General features: G+C 41.1%; 1 protein-coding gene across 10 annotated transcripts in view; it reads right to left on the reverse strand.

Annotated features, from left to right (window-relative positions):
• The window catches only part of MAST2 (microtubule associated serine/threonine kinase 2), a 161,103-nt gene that overhangs the window by 54,041 nt on the left and 88,234 nt on the right, over window positions 1-18,828 (reverse strand). For all 10 annotated transcript variants that reach the window (XM_065739512.1, XM_065739503.1, XM_065739486.1 and 7 more), the window contains one exon: window positions 2,007-2,098. In XM_065739512.1, the coding sequence (XP_065595584.1) occupies window positions 2,007-2,098 (92 nt within the window). The remainder of the gene's footprint in view (window positions 1-2,006; window positions 2,099-18,828) is intronic.

Raw genomic sequence — 18,828 nt, forward strand, 5'->3', positions numbered from 1 at the left:
GAAAGCCTTCCTTGTCACTCCTTTCATTCATGGAAGAGCTGCAGAATGGATATGAAGAGGAGTATGCTCACGACACAAGAGGAACGGGAGAGGCTCCAGCTTTTCTTAGTGACTTACCAGTGTATGTGTCTGAACAAACAGATTGATCGATTCTGTTCAAATACTAAACAAATATCACAGCCTGTTCTCAAATTCACATCTCATATATGATATTTCTTAAGAAAATATTTGTGAATCTACTCTAAATTTCATCTGCTTTTGTCTCTTGAATAAATTACTTGGCTCAGGTAAAACTCCTAAGCGCAGTACTGGCAGAGAACTGAGACTACAAGTAATTTATCTCCCTGTTCTCTACTTGCAACTCTTGGAGGTCACAAAGGATGTCTTTTTTAATTAATAGTTTCAAATCCCATATGCAACATTAGAACAAGAAATAGAAGTATTTGACAATTTCTGCTAAAGAAAGATGACACACCACTGATTAGCTACTCTAGTTTTCCAGACAGTCACATACTTAATAAAAGATAAGCCTGTAAAGCCCAAGACAGCATCAATAACACTGACCAATTTTTAATTTGAAAGATGGGAGAAAATAAAATAAAGAGAAAATACAGGTGTGAACATCTCTGCCTTTGTCTTCTGTGCAATGATCAGATCGACATCTTATTGCAATCTGAAAAGCAAAGATACTTCTTTCATATTCCAAGGGGCATTTTTCTCTGCCATTTTACTTAAATGCCTATATAGCTTAGAATTTGTTAAATTCAACATACGTATAGATTCTTAGAACACAATAAGGAGCTCAACATAACTAAGCAGAGAATCCCCACCAGGACAAATATCACATTTTCCAAAGCTATCACTATCATAATAACCCATAGGAGAGCGAAGGGAGGTCGAACTGAAGTGGAATTCCTCTAGCAAATGCAAGTTTTTGGTGCAGTAACATATTCAAACAAGTTATATTTGAAAATACCTTATCCGAGTTATCTGAGATTCTGAAGCAAAAAAAAAAAAAAAAAAAAAGAGCTTTAATGTGCTACTTTTTAAGATTTTGCTAACTCGTGAAAACAAAAATCATGGGTCGTTTAAACAACAGCATGACTACAGCAACTTCCCAGGCATTCAAGACAGGGCTTTACAGAATACTGAGCAAATCTGAGTGAAAACCTAAGTGACTGAGACTTTCATGGGTATCCCTGGACAAGAACTTCTGTCCTTCCAGCTGGCTGGATGCCCCTTTCTAAGGGCAATGCTTTGCAAGAAGAAGCAGATGGCTCTTTCTCCCTGAGCTACTACCATTTTGCTGTCCTTTCTCAGCATTTCCTTTGTTTCAATCTCCAGAATGTATTTTCAGGACATACTACTATGTGAGTAAAGTCTGATTGTAATGAAAACCAGTTACTTACACAGAACTGTGATGTGCTTTCACATCAGCTCCATCAGCACCCAGGCAGTGGGTACATATGTGTTGCAATGTTCAGGATGTTTTAAGCAAAACTTGTACCCATTGGGGCCACACCTGAAGCCCAACTGCCTTCTGTGGCATGCTGAAATACTGAAAGCAATGCAGGTGTACATCACTTACCTCTCTCAGCAATAAAGGCATCAAGGGAACACGTTGTTCAAGCAAGCTGCTGAACCCACATGCATGACCCCTTCTGAAAATCTGTGGTTACTACAGGCTGAATAAACACTTTTTCTTTAGAAAGAACATCCCTCCACACTTCACTCTGACAACTAACAAGTGATAATACTGGCAGCAATGTATAAAGCAATTTTCAAACATCTTGTGTTGCTCAAAGTAGCAGATAGAGACCACAGACAGCACACTGATGTGGAGTATTAACATGTTTGGCAACCCAGCCCTTGGCAGGGCATTGAAACGAGATGACCTTTGAGGCCCCCACCAACCTGAGGTATTCTACGATTGGATGTTCAAACTCAGCGCAATGAGCACTGCCATTTTTCCCAAGGATTCCCAGCACAGCAGCCCTTGGAGTTACCTGCATGTCCATGGAGAGGGGAGTGCGGCCGCGGGAGAGTCGGGGATGTGCTGGACGTTACAATCAAACTCTTTCTGTTGCTTGTCCGACAGCTGGAAGAAAGAGATACAAATGATGAGGCAAAACCATAGAAGTCAAAGCACGTGAAGGCTGGTCCTGCAGAGCAGCTTTTAGCTAGGGAGAAATAACCTCTCAGATTCAGGTCGATATTTCTTCTCTCACTCGATTTTGGTATTGACTGCTGGGAAACAAACATACAGGGCCAAAAGGTACTTTGTCAGCAATAAGTGTTTTAATGTGCTAGAAGCAGCACAAACCCTGCAATGCCTATCAAAAACCATGCAGCCCTCTGGCCAATTTAGCTCTAAAGGTAACAGAAGTGATCGTAATGGGCAAGTTAAACATTCTCACTTCACCTGGTCCTAAACAAAACCAACTGGATATTTAACCCCCTGGCTGATCATCCACTTTCCTATAACATATAGGAATATATGCAGTGCATGCACAACACAGACCAAGGTTCCCTGGCAGAGCTTGGTGCTGGCTCCCAGGCTGACATCTGCCCCTGTCCCGCCTGGAGCAGCCCGGATAAATGTGCTTAGGCTGCCAAGAACCGCAATTCAATGCAGAACCATTTTGCTGCCACAGGATACAGTGTATCTGACTGTTATTATTTGCAAGACCTTTTATTGTTATTCTATAGGAAACTGGAGAACTCGAAGCAGAAAAAAGCACAAGGGAACTGCCAACCATAATAAACAGTAATAAAGTTGAAGCACCATTAACTGCTATTCAGGCTCTTTAGTGTACTTAAAGCATTCCTCAAAATTGTCCAACTGATTCCATACAATCTTCATTTACATTCATGTATTATTCAACAACACTCCATCCAAAAACTGATTGCCATTGTGTACATCATACAGAAAAATGAACGACCTGATGTTAAGAGGCTTAAAATCTCAGTTTATGGATTTTTTTTAATGTGTTCAGTCAGTCTATTCCAGTAACTGTTGAAAAAAAAAATCAGGATACGCAATTCCAACATTAGTAGCAGATAATCACTATGTTTACATCACGATGAAAATCTCTCTCACAACACCAAAGTGCTGAGTATTCTAATGTAACATAGATGACTATGTGAGAAATAAAGAAAACCTTGAATATTTTAATGTAAATTACTATGTAAAAATTGTAGGATCTTGCTCAATATAAAACACTAGCACCATGAGAAAAGAGAGCTCCATCCACTGTGGCCGTATCCTTTCACTAAGAGGAGTCACTAAAACACTCTTGATCACAGCCCAGAGTGTTCTCTGGAAAGCTGGTATATTTAAATCACAGCATAATGGGGAATAAGAGCTGTCTCAAGCTCACAGCTATTTAACTGCTGGCTGCATCTGCCAGACTGGACCAGGTTTTTACAAGCCCATTTTCTCTGCCATCATTGCAAAGAGAAGGACTCAAAAGAGAGAGGGTTAAGTGGCAGGAGAGCAGAGCACAGCTGAGATCCATTAAAACAGGCCAGGTTTGCACCAGTGCACCCAGGGGAGGAATGCCTTTTGAGCCTCCTGAGTCTGGAATAAAGAGTATTCTCTTTATACCCCCCAAAATTTGGTAACTTTCCATTTTGCTGGATCTCTCACCAGGGAAGGAGGAACATCGCTGGGGCCCATTCAGCCATTTACATGATCCACATGTGCTGGCAATAAGGCAAAGCTCAGACATAAAGGCTAAAAACAGAACTTCCAATTCCTTGAATTCAAGTTATATGATGAGAAAGATACATACTCATTACAAACGCACTCTCTACTGGTTGAAGAGAGCTCTCTGGATAGAAAGATAGATATGACTTATAAGAGAACTTGGAATCGACGAGAAATCACAGAAAAGCTGCAATAAAGCCCTGAGTCACAAAAATGAAGAAAATAAAAAGGGGTGAGTGAAGCTGTAGGTGTCCCAGTTTATTGCAGGGGAGTTGGACTACATGGCCTTCAAGGGTCCCTTCCAACTCAAACCACCCTGCGATTCTACAAAGAGCTAACGTGCAGCTTCCAGTTGGGCAGCCAACCCCAGGAAGTCACGAGAGCATTTAAGCACCTTCTAAAGAAGAACAGCTGAATATTAAAGGAGTAAAGCCAGCTTTAACCAGGAAATTGTGCCAAAGAAATTTGAGCAAGTCAATTTAAGTGCTGGCACAGTTCACGTGAAGACAAAATGCTTTCCTGGAAGATGCACTCCAGCCAGACAGACGGGCTCAGCACCAGGCTACACAGCCAATAACGAGGAGATGATATTATTGAACTCCTACACTACATCGTTGCTCATTACTGTTCATGAATTCTTCAAACAGCCCTCTAAAAATAATTCAACCTGTATAAAAACTAGGAATAGAAAGACAAAGTAGAAAGGGAAAAGGTTAACTGTACAACTCAAGAAAAAAATACAGTTCTGAAGCAGCCCAGGGAGACTCTGAGCACTACTACGTGTTTGTAAGCCAAAGTTTTCCTACTTTCATTACACGCAAGATCCCCAACCCTCCTCTCCTCACAATTTGGTGTGGGTCTCATTACGGTTTTTCCCAGATCCCACTACATATCTTGGGAAGAGCCAACCCCCCACTGCCCGCCCTGTGGGGCCACTGCCAAACTGCAGGAACCTGCAAGCCCAGGGGAGCATGAGAGCTGCCTGATTTCATTCTGAACGAGCACAGCGAGACGGGGAGTCTACGTGGGGAGAGCTGAAACAATGCCTCCGCCATCGCTGCGGAAATGGCGCCTCTACTATTGGTGAGTTGAGATCTATCCCTGCAGTAAAAATAACATCTGTTACGTGCAGTGGAACGTTCCAAGATGCATTCTTGAAACTGAACACTGCAGGACATGAGACGTGGGTCTGGTAACTGGACACTAGTTTTGGACCCACTGCAATGTGCTCGGCAGCCAGCACCAACCTCGTGCAGCAGTGCTTAACCAGAGCATGCAGGTACCTGTGAGCTGAGCACAGCCCCAGCATATCTTGTCCCCAGCCAACACACCTCCACCAAAAAGCAATTTGGGGTTGATCTCAAGTAACGTCACTGCAGTACTGGTCATGAGGAATGAACAATAACGAATTTTCTCAAAAAGATAATGCATTGGTCTAGAAAACACCCTCATGGCAGAACACGTTGCACATGCAAATAAAAAATGTACAGAAAAAATTAGCTTAAATCACATTTGTTACTAATTACTAATGTTTATGATCCCTTTTAATGACTTAGAAGAAATTGTTCCTCAGAAAGAGCGGTGATGTGCTGGCACAGGCTGCCCCGGGAGGTGGTGGGGTCACAGTCCCTGCAGGTGTTTGAGGAGTGTGGGGATGTGGCACTGAGGTCAGTGGGCATGGGGGGGTGGGGTTGGACTGGGTGATCATAGTGGTTTTCTCCAACCTTTAACAATCCTATGATCACCTAAGCAAATTTAACTAGATTTTCCTCTGATGTTACAGGAGTTTAGTTTCAGTTGATTTGATCTACAAAGAGTTCTTTGTGAGAAACAGAGATTTTGGAGATGAAAATAAGTATTTAAAATTTTTATTCACAATGGCAGAAAATTTACAAAATCCAAAATCTGCATGTCAATGAATGCACCAGCTGCACACCAATGTTAACTAGATGTGGAAGTTATCGTCTTAATTATAGTAATTCAAGGATGGAAGCAATTTTGTAAGCTTTAGCACTACCAACAACAGGAATAATTAGTTCTCTAAAATAGATAACAATAAGTAAGCATCTGGTTCAACTAATTATTTTTTTCTACATTCAGAATGGTTTAAAAGTTTTTCATCCTAGAATAACTGGAAAAAACACAGTTTTATTCATGGTGCAGGTCTGGTTTGCAGATTCATACAACAACCACTTGTTTTCTCTTAAGGAAATACCGTTATGCTCACTGAATACATGAAGGATGGCATGGGGCCATCTTCAGATACCACAGATCCTCCATCATAACAGAAGTTCTCTCCTCACCATGCTGTCTACAAGCCAGAACAGCCATGTGCACATCCCACCTTTGGTGTAGATCCCTTCCTGTTCACCTGTGTGACAAGGAGTATGGAGATAAATGAGGGGATCAACTGCAAGTCTGGGCTGCACCTCAATACAGAGAGAACATGGACAGTAAACAACCTGAACATCTGCCACGATGGCACATTTCAGCCTGATAGCAAACACAGCAGCAGAAGGGAACAAGGTGCTGAACAATGCATGCATTAACTTGGATGTAGGCTGGTTCTTTTGCTTAAATAAAATTAACATCTAAGTATTTTGGAATTAATGCATGAAAGTAGTAGTTTGTTTCATCTCAGACAAGCTATTTGTTAGATAAACCCTTCTAGTTCTTCATTTATAACTCAAATTTAAGAAGTAATATAACCTCACGTTAGGAAATTGTGAAGAAATGGCTGAGATTGCCAGTTAGTGTCTAATTTATGTTTAATTTGCCTGCTATCTGTGGCTGCTGTGCACCTGTCTGCACCGTGCTGTGTAGTCCAGGCCTTTTGCATTATTAACAACAGAGGAACACAGGAGCAACTGCAAAGCCAAACAAAATGAAATGTCACAACAAATTACCATGACTGGCACAGTCATTCCCAACTAAATCAAACCACTCTATTCTGAAACATTCCTCCCTCACAAGTATGCTTCAAAGCTATATTCACCCTTATATGACAAGGAAAAAAAATCTCTCTGATTACAGAAGAGAGATGACAAAATAAAAACAGACAGTATTTAATGGGAAAAAAACATACATGGACCACCTCAAGCATTACTATCTCCCACTTCAGTTGTGTTACACATTATGCTGCCTTGAAGTTACATCATGAAGTGTGAAAGGACGATTTAACAAAAACTAAACATAACTGCATACTTTCATTTCCCATTTCCACCAACTTTATTATTGAATGCTTCACCTAGCATAACTGCTTTTCCAACACACGTCTCAGTTGTTGTAGAAGATAGATTATCACATTTTCTTGCTTGCAAAAATTTGAGCAAACAAATTCAAGAATGAAATGACAAAGTGCATTTATAGCATTTGAAAGCTTATTTTTTTAACCCCTTAACTTCAAGGATATATAAGCATTTAATAGAACAAACCCATTCTAAACATGACCGCCAAAGATGCATCCTGAAAACAAACTATATGAGCCAAAAATGAAAAGAAACCTTTCACCATGGTTCCAAAGTCAGGGATTTAATAGAAATCTTCTGTACTGGGATATGAGAAGTCATCCAGCTGCTACATAGCACTCAACACAAACAGTTCTCTTTGGTTCAGAGCATTTTCTTCATTTAAGCATCAAAAAAATGTTCCAAATTAGCTCTGTCACACTCCAGTACTACTCCACACTCACATACTGATTTTAAAAACTATGCCAACAGTACATTATTCTGGAAGTGATCTCCATACCAGAATGTCTCGGTGGCCTTATCTGCATAGGACATAGATTTACACACAGCAGTATGGTTGTGCTCTGCATGTGCATAAGCAGAAAAATCTTCCAAAATATCTTCAAAAACATACCAAGGGCAGAACAGGACCTTGTCCAGGGTAAAAATGAGATGCCAGCAGAGAAACATCATTACTGTGTGAAGTTTTGTCGCCGTCTTAGACAACTGATCATCATCCAATTGCCGTCAGTTATTCATACAAGGCAGGTTGTTCCAGTTTAACCAACATACAAGCCCATGCCACAAATAGATACATGCAAACAGTTTTGAAACATCAGGAGCTATAGGCTGACAGAATCATTCAGAAAATAAAGCAGAAGAAAAACACACACATTAAGAGCTATGAGCTGAGTTAAAGTGTGCCGCACAGCATGCCAAAGGCAATGGCATTGTCCATCATCTGAGGAAGCATCCTTGGTTTAAAATCTATTCGACTTAAGAAGGATGAAAATTAAAATCAATTCCAGTTACAGTAAGATGAATGGATCAAAGCAGGGATGGTAGCAGTGACAGTAGGCTTGGTGGTGACAGGTCAACGGTTGGACCAGATGGTCTTAGTGGTATTTTCCAACCTTAATGATTTTGTAACAGACAGTCATGAAACAGGCTTCTGGGAGCCACACAGTGCCATAGCCCAGTTTTCTTGCTTTATCAAGCCACCATACAGTTTGAAGCCAACATGGCCACCATGAGAACAAAAGAGATGCAAAAAAAACTGCAGAAAATACAAAAAATGAAGCCAGAGAGGAAGACAAATGCAAACGCTTGTAGAAAGCCAGGTCTTCAGGTTCCATAGCTATCATGCTTAACTTAAATTAATATTCTAATCGAAGCTGATGCCAATTTACCATGCAATCAAAACTGGAATGAAACTAAAGGAGAGGAAAATATGCAATATATTGGAAATAAGTAATTTCAAAATGGCAGTTAAAGACTCAAGCTAGTTTCCTTAGAGAGCAAATATTCAGGGAACAACCATCTTATATATGTTTGCAGAACATTTTAAACTACAGAGGCTCACTTCTCTTTGAGTCCCAGAGGCTCTACTACAGTACATGCTCCCAGGTCTTCTCTTATGATACCATAAGTAACACTTTCAACATCAAATGAAACTTATGAAGTACCATTTATATCTTCTATTTACTCTATAGCTTAAATTACATGCCTAGCATAGCAAGCATTAACATATGAGGGGAGAATAATGTCAGTATTATCTCTATATGAGCATAACATTTGCTTAGATTTTCAATACATTACTAAGCTTTGTCTTCATATGAAATGTCATAGTTGAATGCCTCCTTATACTTGAGGTATTCTGTGGAAAAGAATAATTTATTAAGCTTAAAATCCAAACACACATTCAATTTTTGGACAGTGTTAACAAGAGATTGGTATCAGATGCTTAGATTTCATATCTTCCATAAGGATTCCCCATGAAGTAAGCATTTTCCTAAACACTGACTCTCTGGATCCTTCTGCCCTCCATCCATGCTGCACCAAAAGCCAGCAAGCCAGACATAGCAGAGGGATGCACTGCAACTGGAACAAGGAAAGTTTGGTTTTTTTTAACCATCTTCTGCTAACCACAGAAAGAGGAAAAATAGATGTGATTAAACTGAAAGGAAGTAGAAACAGAAGATGGACAAGAACATGACTGAGAAGTATTCAGACAAAAAGGGAAAAAAGTAGCACTTCTCTGTAGGCATCTCCTGCTACCAAACAAACAGCTGGAGGAGTACAGATGGAACAGTAGAGTTCATGCAACACCAGTCAAGTTGCAGAATTTGATACAGAAGCAATATGCGTAGCTTGATATGTTTGGCATGTTCTGCGTCTCCAAAACCAAAAGCAGCTTTTAAGACTCTTGGAATAAACTTGGGAGCTTTCATTACTGAACTGCTCATTATTTTAACTACACATCTACTGTAAAAGATACTACTCTGTAGTCCTGAAAATAATAGCAAAAAATTAAAAATAGGTCAGGCTGTGGAGTGGGAAAACCTATTCAGGGAATATCTGATAATTAGGTACAAGCATAGAATCAAAATGCTTAAGAAGTGTTTTCCTTCATGCTTAGAAAAAAACCCCACACAACAACGTAGTTTCAAACTGTGTTGAGACGGTGGTCAGTACAAAAAGTGTTCTGCACCCTGGCTGAGGTTGTCTGCCTCCAGGAAGGTGTATGCTGATAGAAGATGATGTAATCTGTACAGTGATAGAAGATGATGTCTCATACAATGTTCCTTACAGTTCTTTAAATGAAGTCTGTTTTTTACAAGAACATTTTGCCTGAAGGTGTTTAGAGTTCCTAGTTAATGTCAGCATTCAACTGCCACTGAAGTAACGGGAGTCCTAAGCACAATGGAGAGCATATCACTTGTTTTGTTCCTTGTCCAATCGTACATTGCACACAAGTGGGCCCACAAAGAGTAATATCACTGTGCAGGTAGAAGTCCCTCACAACTGGAAGTACCTCCAGTGTTTAAATCCCAACACATCAAGTTGATCTCGCATTCACTCGCAATGCACCCTCCAGCCCTTCACTGGCACAGTCTGTCACCACTGCAGATGCAAGACTAAAGGAACCAAGGGTGAGGCTCCCCACAACATTATGGTGACCCAGCCCCACCAAAATGCCACACTCCAGTGGTTAATCACAAGACACCACAGCTGACAGACACTCTGGATCTAAAATTCACTTGTCGCAGACAGACAACAGTTGAAACGAGCAGATGCACAGACACGGTGAGGATTCCAAAACCCAAATGTGTCTACTTGAGTTAACCACAAGCCCTGCAGGCCAGGCGCGTGCCCACGTGCACTGCTGCTGTTGTGCTCTCTGCAGAAGGACCAGCACCCAGCTGTCCACTGCCCCACTCAGAGCATCCCTTCTCTACCGAAACCAGACTCTGCTCCCAACAGCCTTTTTTTTTTTTTTATGTAAAATCGTGTTACATTCAGGCACCTCTTCATGTGGATCGAAGCAATTCATGAAATCAACAATTTGCGTGTTGCTTAGTTTCCACTCCACAGAAATTCTGACTTGAAAAACTGGTTTGGCCTGGGTGATAGCCAGGTGGTTGTACAAGAGGGTTTCCACCTGAACAAATTGATTCCCAGGCTTAAAACCTCAGCATTAACCCTATAGGACACTGAGTTTTAGTCTAAAGAGAAACAAGACCACGAGAGTATTCGTAATACATTTAAAATTCACCATACACAGAATCCTGATAAACTAGAAATCATAAAGCGCAGAGGCAACATTCTCTGAATCCTTGCACTTCTTATGGATAGTGGGAGGACCACCCCTCCATCCTTGGCACATTAGTCCCTTCCATTGTACTTAAGCAGTATAAATATCTCACAAAGAGAACCCACTGACAACTCCCAGTACTCCTCCACCACCGCTATCTCTCAGCTGTATAACACAGCAGGTTTCTCACCTAACGGTGATGCTCGGTCTCAGGCTGCACAGGGAGGTGGTGGGGTCACCATCCCTGGAGGTGATCCAGAACCGTGGGGATGTGGCACTGCGGGATGTGGTCAGTGGTCCCTGTGGGGTGGGTTGGGTTTGGACTGGGTGAGCTTAGAGATCTTTTCCAACCTTCATGATTCTGTGATTCTACAATAATACCCACGGCAGTTCACACAACAGAAAACACAATTCTCATAATGAGCTTTTCAGAAGGTGAGGTAGGAACTTTGTTCTCCCCCAAACACAGTCAGTGTTTTTGACCCAAGGCTGAACTACTAGCAGAAGTAATTGAAATTTCCTCTCCAATTAGGGGTGTCAGTTGGAGGCCTTTAGTATGCTGTGCTAAGTAAAAATTGGATCTAAGTATTATCAAAAGCATCAAATTTCCAGATCTTTCTCATCCTTCTCAACAGAGCGGAAACACTTCTTACTTTCTCCATTAAAGCAAGGAGATGTGTGGCGTAACAGCTGTCACTTTAAAGTTAATTATAACATGAACACACACTTCTAAACTTAGCTTCATGTTACCACAAAAGTAAGTATTCTGCTTTGCTTTTCTTCACAGTGGCAACGTATATACAGAGGAGGCGGCATCCTCCTGACACACACAGCCTTTAATGTCAATCTGCATGAATCAGCATTAAAAGACACTGAGTGCAGCTCCCCACCTCACACAATCCTGTTGCAGTGGAAACAGCTGCCAGGAGCACACCAAGAAAGCACCATGATGTGCTCCAGGTACCGAACTATTCCCCCCTCCCTGCTTCATACCCACACCCAGCTAAAGGTGATTTCTCCTATTTTTGTGTATATTTAAAAGGGGAAGAGCATTTTGTCAGTTATCACAAGGAACAGATTATAGGCAATATTTATAATGATTTTCACAGAATCGCTGATTGTACAGCTACTTTTCACACTCTCGTGGTAGTTCATTCCAATGGTTTTAATCAGCTATGGAATTAATGTAGCACTGGTTGCCATTCACCAAAAAGAAGAGGTAGGAAATTTAGGGCACCAGTGGCTATCCTGGAAATAGAAAGGGTATATTCTTCCTAACAGAACCCCATCTTCATGGTCCCTCAGAGTTATCTTTCTCAACATGGAAAAATCTTCCCTGCCCAAACTGTGTTAAAAAAAAAAATCACCGAACAAAGTCAAATTCCTAAATATCATATTCCATAAATACTACTCAAAATTCTTAAGAGACACAGCCTCTTCCTCTAGACAGGATTAAACACTGCTGGAAGAAAAATAAGAGAATGGTAGAAATCATCATTCCAAGCCAGTCTTTGAAAACCAAGACATCACCACTTGCACAATGGCACACTGCTATTACTGCACAGTACAACTGAGAGTATATCCAAGAGAAGTCATGCTTGAAGCACAAGAAACAAAAGGATTAAAAAACAAAGGCATTTAATTTAAATACGTTGAGATCATGCTTAATCTTTCCACAGTTCAAATGCAATAGGCAGTGTCTCAGTACAGTTGTATGACAATATTATTCCACGTGCACTTTGTACAAAGAAATCCCCTTACTTATTCCATAGCTTAAAATTATAAATATTTATACAGAACCAGTTAGACAGGTAAACCTGATTTATGTTTACGTCACCCCTCCCATGACAAACTCCTCAGAGTCGCTCTTGACTTCTCCTTTCCTTCTGGGAATACGCTCAAGAAGAAATGGCCCCATCCCCTGACCAGAGGAGCAGATGGTTCACTTTCCCAGTGCCATTAGCTGTGCTGAGAAGCCCCCAGCTGCACCAGAGAGCTCATTTCAGCATAATGCACTGCAGAGGAAGAGCTGCCCCACGCAACATCCTAATGCAGACAGGCCATATGGGAGCAGAGCTCTGTAGGATGTTTAGTAGGGATCAGACACCGTTGTTGCAGAGATGTGTGTCACAGCACAGTGGTCAGACTGCAGCCAGTGGGCCAGAATTCAGAGCACACAATGCACCGTTAATGCAACGGGACTGTATGCAAAAGTTTTCCAGGTGGATCGTGCGAAAATTCCATCAAATATTTCATACAGCAAAATATTCTCTGTCGCCAACAATTTCAACTCCATATAATAGATCTATTCTGCAATAACAACTTTTTCAAGGTAATAAACCTCCTAAAAAGTACTGAACATTACACTTTGAAAGGGAAGCAATGAAAACAGAAACATATTTAACCAGTTAATAATATAATATGATTCAATGTGCAGCAGTGCCATGATGCTGGCACCCAGGGACGCCCTGGTGCTGCTGCCGCAAAGACCAAGTCATGCAATGGCTTATCCCACAGCCACTACTGCTAGGAGCACAGTCACCACGTGCTCACACTTGTCCCTGGGACCAATGCCCCAACAAGAATCCCAACACAACAGTGTGCTGTCAGACGAACCAACCCATTTATTACAACGCACATCACACCAACCCAACCTGCCTGCCCATCTCCCCAACGACAGCAGTCACTGAGCCGGGCAGGCTGCCAGCAGAGCATGGCAGAAGGTGATATTCCCAGCAAACTGTCACACATGCTCAAATATTTTATTTCCAAGGTTGATTGAAGACTGTGGCTTCTGTGCTATGCGAAATAGGATTTCTACCGCCCAGCTTGATGCAGCTGCTCTCTGCTAGGGCATCTCATACAGCTGTTTGATCATTTTCAAATGTCTAATATTCATTTACCTGCTTAAATCAATAAAAAGTACTCTCTTTTCCATTAAGATGCAGCAGATGTATAGGCCTGTTTCTTTCTTTTCTTCAAACACTAACAAATAAATGGAATTGTAAATTTCAAGTGGAAGCTTTCTAACAAAGTAGTTGCACCAGAAACCTTGTTTGGTATCCCCACAATTGTGTCAGCCATTGAAGACCAATTTCATTCATAATGGCACATCAGCAAGGCATTACAAGATAAACATACCTCTTTCTCATACAAAAACACTACGGACACCCATTCAGCATGGAAGTCCACGACTGTTGAATTTGCACAAAGAAGCCAATCTTTTTGCTTGCAGAACACAGTCCAGAATGGAGTGAGCTTTACCAAAATCAAGTTCTGCAAACAGGAGGAATAAGGTTGCTCCAGCTGCCATGGTCCCACAGAGGCAATGTTCCTACAGATCTGTGTCCTCCTTTGCCCACATCAATTCAGCTTTGTGTGGAAGCCACATCCTACCCACCTCCTCCTTTGCAAACAGGCACAGGGCAGAAAATTACCTCCCTTTCCCCCTCAGAGTCAAGCTCAAGAAACATATACGGAAATAATGAGCTTTACCTCTGACACTTCTGTTTCTCCTTCAGACTCCTACTGACACTGCTCCATGAGTTTGAAAGGCAGACCAACCAACAACTGGGAACTCAAGGAGCAATTTTTCTTTTCAGGAAAATAAAAAGGTCTGAAGACAATAAGTTTTGTATTTGTTAATAAAACTCCAAATGCGATTTTTTATCACCAAAATCCCAATTTTCTTTTTTAAAGCAGAAGCTTTCTTTGTTCCCAGTAAAATTTGTAAAAATTGTTGTTAGTACAGAAACTTTGATCAAATTTAACATGTAAAAACAGAATTGTGGCAGGAAACAAAGTAATGCCCTCCCCCTCATTCAGTATGTTTCTATGTTGAGTTACAACCTCCTGAAATAGATTTTCATTTACGACAGCTCATGAACAAAATTCACCCCAAAATCAAGCCAAAGCTTATATTCCAGGTCTCACATAAATTTTAACTCTAACAGCCAATCAACCAATAAGGAACAAACAGCAGCATCTGTTTACTCATAAACCCAAACGTATTGCGTTGGTCAGGATTAGCCACCTGCCTCACTCACCAAGATCATTCCTCCAATAAGTTTTCGGGCTACACATGTTAAATGCCACAGAACACCTGATGAGAAATAATTGCATCGCTATTTCTTGAAGGGACACCACTGTACTGCATCAGAGCTGATGCCAGCTATTAGTGCAACGAATTCCATGGGATTTTAGCAAAATCCAAAGAGTAATGTGTGACCAAGAGCACTCATCCTATTTACGACTACAGAAACATATTTACATCTTCAGGAAAAAAAAAAAAAAAAAAAAAAAACAACTAACAAGGACAATTTAAAATTTAGGGTTATGCATATCCTTAAGAAAATCATGTACTATACGTCAAAACATTTGCAAGCCCTGCCCAGTGCTGCCTATATCATCATAATACTGTTTTCCTACTTTGAATACTGAGGCAGCTTGTTCTCAGTAAGGCATCAATCCATCATTTTGCAGAAACAAACCCATATCACATTCACAGACTACGAGAAGCGAGGAACAATGCATTTAAATAAATATCTATAAAAAGAACCAACTGTGGAACTGCACAGTATGATTTTTACAATGAATGCAGCTACAAATCATTAAGGAATTACATCTAATATACAAGGAATATGATTTAATCTGTTCATAAAGGAAGAAAGCAAACATAAACAGCATTAACACAAGTAGCTTGGAAAAACATGGTAAGAATTACTCGCAAAATCCTTAGATTACCTTTTGGATCGTCTCAACATGCTGGTAGCAGGCAGAGAGAAATTGGACAGCACAGTCCAAAAGGAGTCAGACATGATCTTTAAAAGCTTTCATTGCTGGGAAAATACAGCACAATCAAGCCACTAGCAATAAATAAGGAACTAAATAATACCAGTGACAGAGCCAATGCAAATTCCCTGTAGACCTTGCAAGCTGTTCCATTAATGCGAGACAGGCAGGCAGGCGTGCATGCTGCTGCTCCCACCGCCTCCATCCCTGCCTGCCGCTCTCTACCTTAGGAGGCAGTGCAAAATGAGATATTTATTCCCTTCCTATCATGTACTCTTTAGAACCGGAGCTGCTTGTATACACAACAAACATTATTTATATACATCTCTCCCTGTTCATCCAATTGCAATCAAAACATTTTCAGGCAAAGCCATGAGCGGGGATCTATTGGTAATGCTGAATAACACGCTGCTTCCAGGCTGTGGCTGCACAGACAGCACAATTCACTGCCGACTTTGGGGTTTTATTTTGAAATGGAGGCCCTTTTGCTTTGTAACAGGAAGAGGGCAGCTTTGCTTATTTTTAAATTAATCTTCCATCTTCAAATGAACCCTATGTTGCTCCCTTAAATGCCCCAAGCTGGTTTTAAATAAATAAATAAATAAATAAGCCACCCACCCATGTACACGTTAGTCAACAGCAAGCACAACACCAAACAGCTCCCCCAGCTGAATTTCAACAGCAAGGAGGAGCAGGGACCAGCAAGTGATGCACATGGGAGGTTTCCCACACGCACCCCTGCACAGCAGCCACAGGTTCACGTTGCCCCCTTTGTGCCTGTACAAACTCCTTGCCATGTTTTTGCTTTTTCCAGGAGCTACACAAAACCTCACTGATGCTGCTGTGCTTTTTGTTTATTTGTTTGTCTGTTAATTTCAATATGCAATCTATTTTCTTTCTGTTGAGGCTTTTTTTTAAAGCACTTCTGCCAATAGGAAAGCTAATGACATTCTCATATTTCAGCCTTCTTGAGTGGCTTTTTATCTCAGACATGAGGAAGATGACAATCAACAGCTGGCACTGCCTTCCATGCGCAATGCAATCCTTAAAAACACATGGAAACGGCTGGGACGAAGGAATCCCAGTAGGCTCCCATTAACTTTTCACAAAACAGCATAAAAGAATTAAGTGACCTTCCTAACTCCGCATAAAGATGCATGGTTTTTAATACACATTTATCAAAAACCACACCACTGGATTCAGCAAAGCATCCCCTTCCATCTGAGCTTCAAGACACAGAAATGCAACTCTGCATGCTGCAGAAAGCAGAGCTACATCCAACACAGCCACCCTTTAAGCTCATTTGCATCAAATGGATCTCCATCACCTTCTACTTCGATTTCATTTAGAGTGTAACCAGATAAAACTCTGCCCCTATCTATTGCTGATCAGAAAAAAGAAACACAGTTTACAGGTCACCGAATCATTAAGGTGGGAAAAGACCTCTAAGGTCACCCAGCCCACTCCACCATGCCCACTGACCGTATCCCTCAGAGCCACATCCCAGTGGTTCTTGATCACCTCCAGGGATGGTGACCCCACAACCTCCCTGGGCAGCCTGTGCCAATGTGCCACCTCTCCAAGAAATAACATATACCAATCAAGCCCATAAAATAAAGAACAGAATTATATTCAGGGTACCACATGACCTTCCGACTCCAACAAACCTGTTTTCAAAAAGGTATACAGTCAGATTCACACCATCAGCGGAAACGTGAATTGGAATGTTCAAGCAATAATGGGGTATTCTCCACAGACACCAATAGCAGCATCAAGCAGATGAAACTCTGCCCACCCTCAGTGCTTGGGGGGCACCCTGAGCCCCCCAGTTGGGCATAGGAACAGCAGCTGTGATGCTATCTGCACAGTTCTGCCCATGAATTGCAAACAACGCTTCGGAAATTACATAACATGGTTCAGAGAGAGCAGGAGCTTCTTTAACACTCCTTGCCCCTGCTTTTCACAAACGTGTGTTCCACACACCAATAGAAAACCTCATCTTGCAAATCAGCATCTGCTAAGTGCACATTTTGGGACAGTTCCCAAGCGGTTAATACAGGGAGGTTCCAAATACTCTGAAAAACACAGGCATGCAGTGATGATGAGTGTTGATGAGTGCTGATGTGATGCAGCGTCCTTAGCAGAACAGCAGAAAGCACTGAAACTATCAAAAACCTTTTAAAAATATGTCCTATCCAAGTACTACAGTGTCAGCATTTGAAGAATGCACTCTAGTAACAAAAAAGTTAAAAGCATTAAGTATTTGCTAATGACAAATTGAATCCTTCTAAGTAACTACATTATTGTCTCTGCGTGATAAGCAAAACATTTTGCAGAAATAAATCTAGAAACTTCTCACTGGTTCAAAATCACAGCCTCCTGCATGTCAGAAAGCATGCCAACAAAAACACCACAAACACAAGCATGTTACCAGATGAGCTTTCTACTTCATTTAACTCATAAATGAGATAATATGTCTTTGTGAATTCCCAAACATGAGCTATTCCCAGCCTGAAGAAACAGCCCTCCTCGTCATATTACCACTTGTCATTCCAGGTGTTCATTCTCCATTCTCATTCTCTCCCAGTCCATGTTCAAACTGTCCTCAGGACAAGACCAGAGGTTCAGCAGCTCCTGCGATGCTGAAGTACTTCCCTGCTGACCACGTCTGTCACATCCAGGGCCCTCCAGACATCGAATCCATTGGATATCCCACGTCAAAGACTTTCCCAATTTCTCACCTTTCCCATTACCTGAGTAGGACTCAAATTAAGTCTGGTATTAAATCGGATTATAATTAGGCAAATGGTCAGTGTGAAACCCATTACTTCCCAGGTTTCTTTCATAGCAGACACATTTCTGACTTACAGTCCTTAAATTCACATAGAATAAGACCATCTTAAATAACAACGGTCTTTGTAAAAATAAGCTGAACTTACCCAAGGAGATCACTGATTCATGTTAAAAAGAGCATCACAGAAGTAAACCTCTTGTGACTGGCCATTCTCGGCAGACTACTGACTGGGAAATGGTTCCCACAGCATTTTTTCACTCAGTTTTTAAAATATTTCAAACAGAATGAAACTTGAAATACCCAAAATTGAAACGGAATGTAACTTGAATCATACAGTAAAGGAAAACTGTGTAACAGAAACCAGTTGCGATACTACATGGGAAAACCTACCTAATTATTCAATCACTTGAACAGTTACATTGTATTAAGTGTCACATAAATAAGTGGTACTTTCAGACTTGACATTTTTGAATAGCTGTATACCTCAAATACA

This window comes from Cyrtonyx montezumae, unplaced genomic scaffold, assembly GCF_038088225.1.
Source record: "Cyrtonyx montezumae isolate F1298 unplaced genomic scaffold, pur_monq_1.0 scaffold_1, whole genome shotgun sequence".
In the NCBI taxonomy this organism is placed as follows: domain Eukaryota; kingdom Metazoa; phylum Chordata; class Aves; order Galliformes; family Odontophoridae; genus Cyrtonyx; species Cyrtonyx montezumae.